General features: G+C 41.4%; 1 protein-coding gene across 1 annotated transcript; it reads right to left on the reverse strand.

Annotated features, from left to right (window-relative positions):
• Positions 1-230: 230 nt before the first annotated feature.
• RNF8 (ring finger protein 8) lies at positions 231-12,823 on the reverse strand. Its single transcript, XM_074538597.1, has 8 exons — positions 12,734-12,823; positions 10,322-10,450; positions 8,046-8,783; positions 6,873-6,935; positions 6,411-6,500; positions 5,128-5,235; positions 4,182-4,386; positions 231-2,301 (listed from the first exon to the last, which is right to left on the reverse strand). Exons 1-8 carry the CDS (start codon positions 12,821-12,823, stop codon positions 2,156-2,158), a joined length of 1,569 nt encoding a protein of 522 aa, XP_074394698.1. The 3' UTR covers positions 231-2,155.
• Between the last annotated feature and the right edge of the window lie 196 nt (positions 12,824-13,019).

Below are 13,019 nucleotides of genomic sequence, written 5' to 3' on the forward strand. Positions count from 1 at the left end.
CAAGTAGAAGGATCCAGACCTTAGAGCAAAGGAGAACACACTGCAGATACACAGGTCTGCTTTTGTCAGTGAAAAGCTTTTGTACATGGACATTATTAATACTTAACCTCTCTCTGTGGACATTTACACACTGTGCACCTACCAGTAAGAGTGAAAATAATTTGGAATACACCGCTTACATTCTTTGTGTTCTAATGAAAAGAGGACACAATCAGAAACCAAACCAAAGATTACCACTCTGTTACCAGGGGAAGTATTATCCTTCTCTGCAATATGCATAAACACCAATATAATAAAATAAATATGTATTCTGCAAAATGAAATGAGAAAAAAGCACGGCCGTATGGAAGAGATACAGAGTCAAAGAATTCACAGTCCTACATAACCAGATTTCCTTCTACTCCTCTTCATTGGAAATGCCTGTTCCACATCTGCCTGTTTCATGAGCATATTGAGGAATGCTCTTCTCTTGCTCATTCTAGAAAGCATCTGTTCACAAAAGAAACTCTCAAGAGCACATACAGAAAATGAACATTAAAAGAGAAAGAAGAATACAGAAGATGTAAAGTCTCCTGCACAAAAGAAACCTTACAGTAAAGTTTTAAGCAAGCTGCCTGGCCCACAGATCAGGCCTCCCCTGTTTGAACCCTACTGACCAAATTTGTCAGCACTACTCCCTTAGGACATCATTCATGTACCTTTTCAATGGGATCTTTCTTGGGGGAAGCAGGTAAGAGGTATGATTGTAGCTATTAAATTAGCATTAGGGTAGTCACAGTCTTGAAGGATTGGGCTGTCTTTGATCAGTTCCTGAATACAAATGTCTTTCAATTAACTTTACAATAGTCACACTGCATACAGCAATCAAAACATGAAGCAAAGTATTTAAATTACATAGTCTGTTTTCTAAAAAAAGCCTAAGACAACTAGAAGACATCTCAGTGGCTGCACCAAAGAAGACTAATGCAGAAATGGATTTATATTTTTGTTCTTAAACAAAATAAACATAGAACCAAAAAGGTATATACAAAGAGCCAAAGAAATATTACAGATGAGAAGGGCTTCCCCATCCTGTTCTCACAGTGTAAGAGTCCTTTCCATGTAACAGCTAAGTCAAAAGCATAAGTCACTAGAAAATGGAACTCAATAGACAAATACATGATAGGATGAGGCAAGACTTCATCAATCTCTTATGAATGAGTGATTTGGTATGAGAGTAGTACAACCCACAGCTCAACAGTTATGTCTTGTAAACAATAAAAAGAAGTGCTTCATTCTGTATCTTGTGGTTGTCTACAGATGCTGCTTTCCTACCCTGCCAACAGGACATTTCATTAATTTGGAGAGCAGCACACCTGAAGATAGAGGTTCCTCTCTTGGTGGTGATTATATGTTTTTAAAGTCATTACTAAAAATTTCTGGATGTGCTGCTTCCCAGTTCTAAAATCCTTTATGCAAAAGCCTGAAGAGGGAACAAACCAAAGACACTAAATGAAAAGAACACTAGCTAAAGACTTCTGGAAGATTTAATCTCCTCTATCCCTATCTAATGGAGAATGGGCTACATAAACAGAGCAAGCTGATGGCCAGCAGTTAGCTTACAATGCACTTGCAGCCAACAGTGTCTGCATCCCACCCTTTATCACCTTCAATGCCAAAGGCCCAGGATGACTCTAGTTGCCATGTGAAATTCAAGAGGAAAACCCACATTGGCACTTTTTCCTGCTGTACCTATCTCCTGCCTGCTGGTGGGGATGGCCAAGTTCTCAAAAGGCTTGGGACATTCCCTCTGCTGCCTGAAATAAGGGATGCTGATGTAAACATGTAATTCGTTAAGGAAAGGGCAATGATTCAATACAAACTCTTTCATTACACTGAGCAGGTCACAAGCTAAAGTGGAAGTTTAGGGTTTGTAATTCAATGAGCCAGCATAATGGCAGTCTGTTCTCTCACAAACCCAATTTTGTTTTAGAGATCAATCTTCTGTGCATTCATTTGGAAAACAAGATCCTTCTTCCAAATGCTGCTAGTTTACAGCTCCAGCCTCTTCACAGGTCCTTCCAGGTGCCCAGTCCACTCCTCCAGCAGCAGTCAACCAAACGCCATTAGGCTGGTTCAAGGCAGCACAGGGGCAATGAGTCTGCAGTAACAATGTTCAGATAACATAGTAGCTTTCACTATAGGAAGAATCCTCCTCAGAGTCCTCACTGTCACAACTGTTCATTGACGAGATGGAGTAGGTGGTAGAAGGGACACCGTTGTCACTGTCTGTGGCTGGCTTCACCATCACATTCTGTTTCTCTGCATTCAAAACATACAGATACAAAAGTTAGCTGTGACCACTGTACCCACAAGTGCTAAATTACTACTTGTCTTTGAAAATATATTTTAGCTTCTCACAGTCAGTTTACAATAAATCTTTCAAGCTGCAGGATATAGGCCTTTTTCATTTCAGTTTTCAGCATAAAAAAACCAAAGGAATGGGAGTTATTTATTTGCTTGTTTTCTTAAGTGCTCAAAAGTGTTCTCTATGTCTTTTCCTATTAAGGTAACACAGGTGAGGAGGAGACATTTTCCACCCCTTCACAGGGACACAACAGGCAATGGAAGTGGCTAACTATTTCAGTGTCTTGCCAGGTAAGAAAAGGAAAGAAAAAGCATGGTAAGGGGCTCTCAAACAGGTACTGATTGTTCAAGACATTTATAGCCTCATCAAAAGCTTCATCTATTTAAGACTGCAAGCTGTCCTTCTAGTGCTGGGGCTACTAAGACTCCTAGAAAGGTTTCTTGGAATGCCTTGACAGCTTCTCAAGTGCCACTTCCAACATCATTCTTCTTTTAATAGGTATTTCTTAGGAATTAATTTTAAATAGACAAATGGTTATCTTCATTTCAATCAAAATGTTTCCATCACGGCACAAAAAGAGGCACAGAAACCATTTCACCTTCCAGCTGAAGTGTGTCACACTAAATTTAAATGATTTCCTACTGGTAGCTATTTCTGAAGGTAGGCTAAGAACTCGTTTGCTTTTTGTTTGAGCAAGGATGAAGACCATTGGTGTAGCACACAATGGGCTGCACTGAAGGCACCACTTCAGCCAGTGCCCATCAGCCACCTGAGCAGACACTTAGGAGCACTGTGGCACTCTGCAGATGCATGCATTGCACAGGGGCTGCCTCAGTTCCACAGAGGTAAAAGCAATCCTTGTAGCTGAGCCGGGCAGCCTCTCAGCAATGCAGCCCTTCCTGAGGGAATCAGACTGAAAGGCTTACAGAGGTTATAATTTCAGGCTTGAACCAGCACTGCTTAGAGATGTCATTCTATGTTACCATGGCACATCTATCAAAAACACCTTTCTTTTGGTAAAAATACAATTTGATACGCTGCAAAATTAAGGATCATGCACTCATCTCTATGAAGGGAAAACAAAACAATTACTTAAGAGAACACAGCAACAGAAATTTAAGGGGTAGCAGGAACAGACATCTACATTTCAGCACCTAGATACCAATGTCAAGTGCTCTACAAAGAAATTTAGAAGGAAGCAAACTAGAAATAACCCATACTGGGGTTATTAATAAAACAACCACCATGATGCACAGTATTTTAGCAACAACTAGGCAAGATGTTATGCCTGTAAGCCACAGTGGCTTTAATTCCACAAAAATAAACATGTCAGAGCAACTATCAGTTCAGTCATACTTACATGATATACTAGTGTCTCTTTCAGAGATTTCCTACATAAATCTAGCACATAGAAAAGAATTCAGAGCTTCTTGTCAGGTCTGCTGAGTTTCTGTAATTATGTACTCCGCAGTTTAATCAAAAGTGCCTGGTAAATTTTTCAAGGACCATTCTATGTCCTTGAAAGGACCATTCTATGTCCTATGTGTATTTTTGCTTTTATTAAGAGATCTCTTTGAAAGAGCATAACCTTTAGCATAAACTAAGTTTTCCTGCCAGACCATGGAATTCATACTGAAGTTTTTTTCCAAACTTTGTACTTATTTTATTTTACTATGCAGTAAAGCTCGTTAGTAGACAGACCTCATTATTATTTTTTTAGTGTTTCTGCAGTATTCCCTGAGCATCTTCTTGGTATATAGGTGCCAAAGAAACTTGTGCAAAACAGAGGGAATAAGAGATTGTACTCATCATGCCACATCCACCCACCTCTCACCTTTCCGCTCTCTGATAAGGCTCAGGCGATGCTCTTTCATTTCCACATCCAGTTTTTCTACCATCCTGTTAATGCAGTTGTCCAGCACCAGAGAGCGTGTCTGTGATTTGATCTCCTGCCTGCAGATAGGGCACTCCACTTTACGTTTTGTCCACTCATTGATGCAGTAGGAGCAGAAGCTGTGTGCACAGTTCAGTGTCACTGCCTGTGGAATTCAGCAGGACATCAGTATAGAATAAATTATGGAAAAAATTCAGATACTGCAAAATAGCATCTTAATGTACTGAGAAACCAGAAATTAAAATTTCAGCTACTTCTTAAGCCATTATAACAAGGCTAACACAACAGGTTTCCCATAGTAAAACAATAATGTAATGAAACTGACCTTCTAGCAAAACATAAACAAAAATAACAGTCTACATAGCAAGCATAGCCTATTATTTGTAGAATCAAATGAAAACAGGCCAATTTCTCAAAGAAAAAGATTATCTAAACAATATAAACATCCCAGGACCTGACTGAATATTATACCTCCCTTCCTTTACTAACCTCTCCATATAGCTAAACCTCAAACAGTCCAACTCTAGTCAGCTTAAAGCAAGGTCCACTACAAAATAATTCTTCCCCAGGCAGCTGTCAGCAGCAACTCAGGGAACCAGGTCAAAAACCTACACAAGGGCTCCAAACTTATGTGCATTTTAGGATTAAGCACTCTTGTCTATGCAGATAGAGACATTAAAGCTGAACTTGTTGTGAAGTAAAGAAGAGTCAGGGCAGACAGAATAGATTTCTGGATCAACTCTTTCCCATAAGAACTCACTGTGGGTCTGTTTGGACTGTTAAACAAGGTAAGTAAGGAAAAGGGCTTAAATATTGTGTTATTAGAGCTATGGAAAGCTTCTCAAGTCTCTTTTTTACTGGCAAACCCATACAAGTTTAAACATACCTCGATAAAGTGCTCAGAACAGATTGTGCACTGCAACTCATTCTCCAACACATCATTCATCTGATTCAACACCTCTTCTTTTTGGGCTCTCACCTTTTCCTTCTCCTCCTGGTGGAAAAGTACATGTTGTTGTGTATCAACAAAGAACAAGGTTTTTCTCAACTGGCATGAGTGTGTGCAGGGGAAGAAAATCATATTGCAGATCTCCACATGTCAAGTGGAGTAGATATCTATCACATACCCAGATCTGTAATCTCTTTCCTCTTTGTAGTCTCAGCAGTATTGGGAATATTCCCACCCACTACAGAGAACTTGGAAGAGAGAACAGCTATTACCCAAAATTCCCTTCAGCCTAAAGGAACTACCAGCAGAACAATCTTTTCAGAATCCTTTTCAACCTGTTCCTAGCAATAGTTTGGCTTTAATCAGTTTTTTTTTGGTGTCTGATATAAAAAGCACAACACCCAACAGACTAAACACTTCAAATACTAAAAAAAAAAAAGGAAGGAATAAAGTTTAAAACATTTACTTGCATTTAACAACCTAATAATCTTTTTGTTTGCTTGTTAAGAGTTAAATTAGGCTGATTAGGCTAAGTGCCTGCTCTATCTTCTAAAAATAAAAGGAAAATTCTACTAACTGAAGCTATAGTTGAAACAGCAACAAAATTTCCAAAGATGACATTAAAAAAACAAAGCAAACTGCCAGCGGTGGATGATGTGATAACTTCCAAAAGTAAGACACAGGAAAGGATTGCCTTAATTATTTTCCATTCATCACTTTGTGTCAAGGGCAGGAAGAACTGTGGTTTATCTCATTCATTATTCAAATTCCACGTTAGTTCTGTCCTACAATCCCTTATGGAACTGCTGCCACAATGCAGTTTTACTTGAATACACTTTAACTGAAAATGAAGCACCTCACTTTTCAAACACTTTTGGTTTGTTGGTGGATTTTTTTTCCTGTTATTTCTGGCTTGATTTTTTGATTGTTTTTCAAAGAAAGGGTGCATTGGGACCATTTCTCTTCCAAAATGCACTGTTCAGCTGCTATGGGCTTTCTTTATGATTGAGAAAGATCAAATAACAACTGTTTGACACCAATTTATGAAAAGGGCAAGGTGCCCCCTCTTCCAGTGTCAGCTGCCACCTCAAAACACGGAAATTTTGCACTAAAGGAGGCCAGGCAGAGCCAAGACAAATGTTAAATAAACCATTTCCTCTGCTCATGCAGCATATCATGTTTCACTTATGAGTAAAACTAAGAATGCAGTTATTCCTTACCTTGGTTTCTTCCAGTTCTTTATTCTTGGCTCGAATTATCTCTTCAAAATCTTTTTTATTACGATTCAGTTCTTCCATCAAAGCACGATGCTGTAACAACACCAATCCAGAAGCTATAAGAGTACCATTCTAAGCTATCCTATTAAAGATATGTGGCCATAGTTATAAGGTTCAGCACACTCATTTCTCCTACTCTTCTCCTAGAAGAGCAACACATATAAGTTGAGGCGTTAAGGCAGTTTATCCTTAACTTAAAATTGGAATGCACTGCCAGTTATTTATGACCTTCCCAGTGCCATCACACTTTGCATTCCCTCTTCCAGGTTACTCTTTCACTTCAGTTAAGTTTCTTCAGTCACCTAAGGCACAGTCCTTGTCTTCTACCAAGAGGCCACAACATTTGGAAAGATTTAAATATCCGAGTTACACAGTTAGACCAAACCTAGACTCATAATCACTTGCCTCTTGCAGGACCTGGGCCAGCTGCTCCTTCAGATTCTCTTCCCCTTGTTGACATTTTTCTCCCTGGGTAGGGTAAGAAGTGGGGAAAAAAAAAGACTTGAAGAACATAAGAGAGAAAATTACTACTCTGCACACTTTCTTTAGAGGATATGCTTAAGGAAACAACACTGATTTTCAATAAACAGTGATATGTTCCACTTTTGGGTTACATGTGTGCAACAGAAATTAAAGCTATCATTTACTGTGATGAGTTAAAATGCATATATCATTTACAGTTCCATATTTGGAATATCTCCACATTATTCTAGCTCAAAAGGCACCAGCATATTCATAGAAGCAAAGAGATCAGCAACAGCCTAAAAGATGCAACTCTGTCTTTGAGTACATTCAAAGACTTCAGAGATACCTAAAGCTCCAGGTAAATGTCCCATTGTTTCTAAGGACACACCTCCAAACTTTCTGTACTTCTCATAGTGGTATCTTGTCTTTAGCAATGGACTTTAAGGAAGTAACTAATAAATTATTAAACTCACTCCAAGATGAATCCTCACTTTCTTTAAACCTGATTTTGAGTGGTCTCAAGCTCAAACAGATTTTGGTCTGTTACCAAAAAAGCAACTTATCACATATACTTACTGCTTAAAGGTACTTACAGATTGCAAGAAAGGGTTTTTTGAAAGTAGGAAAATAATCTCCTTCCCCCCAGGGATTAAGGCATGCAGTATTTCATTGACTGTAAAAACAGTGCACTTGCCATGCAAACTGGGCTTTACTTCAGCCATATTCTGAGAGAAATTCACGTTTGAAGTAATTACTTTTCAACTTGTCCTCTCTATAAGCAACAGAGATCAGGCAATGACTTTCATTTTCTTATTTAAAAACATGCTTCTTTCCAACTGAAATGCTTTATTTTGCACTTTTTTCTGAATTCCCCATGCAGCCAAATCTCTTTTGTCTCTGCACTTTCTTTTGGTACGTGCACTGTGATCCGTGCTAAGTTAAATACTTCCACAAAAACTTTAGTAGGGGTAAATCACACAAGCACTATTTTTGTTACTGTACAGTTCAAGAGCTATTTTGGATCAATGCCTTACACGAGGCATTCCATCAAAGTGAATGGAATGGGTCAATGGGTCATTTTGACACAGGTCAAAATTATTGCCACCACTATACCTCTAGCTTCTGCTGCTCTTTACAGAATGTCCTCTCCAGCTCTTCCACCTGCTGCTGCTGATGCTCCTGCTCCATGCAGAGTTGGTTCTGCAACTCCTGCAGCTCCTGTTCCATTACTAGGATCTCCTTCTGATCACATTTCCTGCACTTCTGCTTGACGTTTAGAACTGCAGTCTGCTTCTCCTGCACTTTGACCTTTAATTTCATTGTATCTTCTAGAGATTTCCTCAGCTTTTTCAAGCCAGTCCATGACTCTACAAGACCGGAGCCTTTCTGGTCCTGCTGGGGGACAGTCACAGCTTTGGAGTGCACAGGGCTACCATGCACTGGAGCACCGTCCCCCTCACTGGGCCCAGGAGAAGGCAGCTTGACATCCATCTTCTCTGTTAGCCGTTTGGCCTCTCCTGCCTGTCCCCACGATTTATCTAAAGGTTCATTGCCACAGGACATTCTGTCTCTTTTGCATCTGGAGTTTGAAGGGCCTTCTGATTCACATGTCTCCAAGTCCTCCAAACTAAATTTACGTTTAGGTCTTGAACTCTTAGCTTTCCCCAGGTCACTTCTTGGGGCTAAAAAGGGTCTGATTTTCTCCCATTCTTCTTTAATCACTTCATACTCATATTCAGCAGTCTCTCTGTTTTCCAAAGGCACTCCCAACTCGATACGGTCTCCTTCAGCAATAGGATAGACTTTTGATGGATCCAGGCGCTGTTTATTAAGCCAAACTCCATTTAGACTCTGCCAATAAACACAGAACCACCAAAATTTAATATGTAGTTACAGCATCCTCTGAAAGTTATTTCTGGCAACTGTAAAACAAACACAGCCAACCTCTTCAGTGCTTCAATCAGAACAAGCCACCTCTTCCAATAAACCTTGTGATATCCAGTTTACAGGCTCAGGGTTGCATTTATTACAGTTACTGCACTGTATTATTTACTGCACATTATTCCTGCATAACAGATTTTGTGTACAAGCACCAAGAACAACATTCTGCTTGTGCAGAAGGGAAACAATGAATGCTGAGGGGAAAACCTGCACAAAAGCTTTAGAAATAAGAACTAAATAATAAAAAGACTCCACAAGGGATCATTGTCAGTAACACAGAATACTACCGTAATTTTTCCTGACAATTAATGTTACCTGAAATTCCAGAAAAAAATGGGAAATAGAAAGAAGCACTGGCTATAGTCCTTGAAGAAAACAAAGTTTTTCATAAATACAAGGAGACTGTAAAGAAGGAAAATATTCTTCTAGAGATAATGTTCAAAGCACAAAAATGGTTTCAAAATTAGCTCAAGAAATAGTTTTCAAAACCAGCAAAACTGGTCTATGCTCAGGATAAACTGCAGAAACACTACGAACTGACATGTCTCAATGAGATTCAATGAAACAAGCTGACCAACTGGTCAACAGTGAAAAGAGACAGGAAGTGTTAATAGTTAATCTATGGTAGATGTTTCCTATCATGCACTAGCATTAGGCTTCCAAGTTTATACATGTACTACAAGAGGGTTTTGTTTAAGAGCAGTGTAATTTTAATAGTTTAATAGCCACTCCATTCCTTTCTGACTAATCTGCTGTCAACCCAAACATCCTTCAAATCTGCCTGATGTGTTGAACATTTTTGTTCTACCAGTGCTGTTTTAAAGCAAATTATTCATTTTACTGTTTTCAGACCAAATGAGAAAGTAGAGAGATCACAATATAAAAACAGATTACTGAAGTCAAAGTGAGACCCAGCTGAGGACTCTGACATCAACATTTTATCCTAATCAGCTGAGAAGAACTTTCAGGAGAAACTCATTTGAACACAACATGAAGCATGGCTTTTCTAACACTAGATTCTTGTTGAAGTTGATTACAATTAAAGCAATTCTGTCACTACAAAAAGGAGCTGCACTTTATCTTTTCATTAGCACTACAAGAGTGTTATCCTTTTGAAAGGATAAAATCCTATGTCAAATTTCATATAGGATATTTTTTAAGAAAGTGACACCAAACAAGTTCACAGACTGCAAGGTGCCCTTGGCCAGGCCACACTGGTCTGAAAAATGCTACTCCAAGAGGTGGATCTACATACAGAAAGTAATCCAGTCTGCATCCCTACTGCAGCAGACTGAAGTTTCCTGCTGGAAGTGCGCAACAGGTAAAACACGTTCCCATGGACCTGCTATCACACTATGCTATACCATAGCCTATTCACTGCTAGATCCAAAAAAATGGATCCTATTCAATGAATCTCTGAGTACAAGGTCTTCAATTGGTCTCTGTACCTTGTTATCCTTGACAGTCCACTGCCCTTCTGCATTCTGCTGGAAGACACAGTGCTTACGAGAGATCATCAGGGGACAGGTTTTTGACACCAGCTGGTACGTGATATCTAATCCTCGGCCAATAGTCACCTAAAAATAAAGTAGTGTAGTTACTGCAATCAGTAATGACATGGTCATTTCAGTTTATAGCACTTCAATTTAAGTACAGCAAAATTCTAGATCAACATCTTGTGGTTATTCCAAAAAGTTTGGCATAATATGATTCTTTTTCATTTAAATTTAAGAGTATATAGAAAATGGAAGCTTACAAAGTATTATCTTTTTCTCCCACTGAGGAAATTTTGATTTCTCTGAGGCACATTACAACCTTGGTTTTATGGAAATCTTCCTCAGCACCAAAGCTGCTCACAAACCATCTGTGTCCCACCTCAGTCATTATCTAACCATTTCTTCAAACTAGCACTATTATGTGTGGGTCTCAAGATTACTTCTTACCCTCTTCTTTTGCTAGTTGCATCTGTTCAACCATTTGTGAACAGGAAATATACAGGAAAAAAAAATTGCCCAGAAAGCTGCCATCAAAAAAAGTGCACACTCAACATTGCCCTAAATACACAATACTTGTGTAAATCACATTATCAATATCATGGCTCAGAATCTAAGCTACATGCAGGCCATAGCCAGTAGTAGAAGTGATCTAAGTAACTGGATTAGACTCTAATACTATCGTCTGCAAGAAGGGACATAATTTAATTGTACTATTGCACAGTATCTTATTAAATCACATCTAAATTCAGATTGCCATTTAAAGCACATCCCTGCTCTCCCTCCCTCTAGTGCCTTCTCTGCACACTTCTCTTAATTGATGTGTGCACTGTATTTCCTGAGCAGTTCTCACCTTGGGTTTAGAGCAAGAGCTCAGACCCCCATGTCATAACCAAAGGCAAGGAAGCAAACTAAGATGACAAAAGCAAACTTAACCCTGTTAGTGCCTATCTCTTAAATGTTCCATATAGTCTTCTGTCACCATGTATTTTTGCATATGTAAGAGGTACAGAGATTCAAATGGATAAAGACTCCCTTCTTCATGAGGATTCAAACATAAAACCAGCTGTGCATTTGTCCCTGCAGTGGCATCCTCAGGGCCCAGTCACACACATCTGCAGGACCTCACATACCAATATGAGTGACAGCAAGCAGGGCCAGTCACAAAACTCCCCCTTGATCAAGTTCATTTAGCAAACAGGGGCCCAAGATGTTACCCCTCACCTGCTGGAGTTCAGTGCTGCTCACAGCAGTACTGACAAATCACATCCCATCCCCACACATCAGCTGTGTCCTTTGGCACCGAAGTGGTCACAGCACCAAGCCTGACAGGGTTCAAGAAGTGTTTGGACAACACCCTCAGGCATGTGGTGTGATTCTTAGGGCTGTCCTGGGCAGAGTCAGGAGCTGAACTCCATGATCCTTGTGAGTCCCTACCAACTCAGGATATTCTATGATTATAATTTAAATCTCCAGCAAAAGCACTTTGTGCTCTATGGCCTGGCACACCTACAGCACCAGAATGCCATCAGCCTCCCTGCTGTGAAGGACAACCACTGTGCAGACAATCAGAGCAGTAACATCCCAAACTGGATTCCCTGCACATTTATCAGCGCCCTGGCTGTAAGTTGTTACCTCCAGTCCTTCACCGAGGAGATCAGCACATCTCAGGGCTTCAAATCCATGATGGGAGAGCAACAAAAGCACACATTTGGATGAAAGCTTTTTGCAGTGTGTGAGCACAAGGCCTTGACCACAGCATCAGCCACACCACCCGATTCTGACCACCAGATCAGCAATCCTTTTACATTGCTCCAACGTGATCACACATCTTTGCCTGCTGGGTTTTAGGGAAGAGTACCAGGGCCTATTTTTCAACTAAAATCCACGGTCGCTGAGAAAATGGCTATTCCTGTACCGCACCAAAACAAAACCAATACAATTTAAACGCGACCTCGTTTACACCTGAACACCTAATGCCTTAGGACTGTTAACCTCGCCAAAAGCATCGCTTTGTCATTACGCTACGGATTCCCTTCGTCCTCACTTACGTTACCGTCACACGAACAACTCTATCTAAATACGACAGAAGAATTCAGAGATATAAACAAACGAAGGCTTGGCCAAGGCGACTCCAGCGCCGGGTCCGCCCTCCCCGCCCGCGGCCGTTACCGGGGCTGAACGGCGCCCGCTCGGGCAGCCCGGCCGGGCGGCCGCTCCGAACGGAGGCTGCTCCTTAAGCGGGACGAGGCGGCGCTTCTCCCTCCTGGAAAGCGCTGTAAGAAAACCACGAGACCGCACCAAGCTGCGCCCCGAGAGCCGTGCTCACCCGCCCGCCCCGAGGGGCCGGAGCCCGGCGCGGCTCACCTGCGTGCCGGCCTCCAGCAGGAGCCAGTCGCCGCTGGCCCCGACTCGGCGGAGGCACCAGGCCAGGCACGGCACCCCGCGCACCGCCATGGCGCCCGCCCGCCGCGACCGGCGGCAGCGATCGCTGCGGCGGCGGCGGGGACGGGACGGGAGGGGCAGGGCGGGGCGAGATGGGATGGGATGGGATGGGATAACCGCCCCGACCGGGCCTGGGCTGTGACCGGGGCCCGCGCGTGCGCCGCGGCGACAGCGGCGCGATGCTTTCCCACCGTCCCGCGGTGCTTCT

Source organism: Zonotrichia albicollis, chromosome 3, assembly GCF_047830755.1.
Source record: "Zonotrichia albicollis isolate bZonAlb1 chromosome 3, bZonAlb1.hap1, whole genome shotgun sequence".
NCBI lineage: Eukaryota > Metazoa > Chordata > Aves > Passeriformes > Passerellidae > Zonotrichia > Zonotrichia albicollis.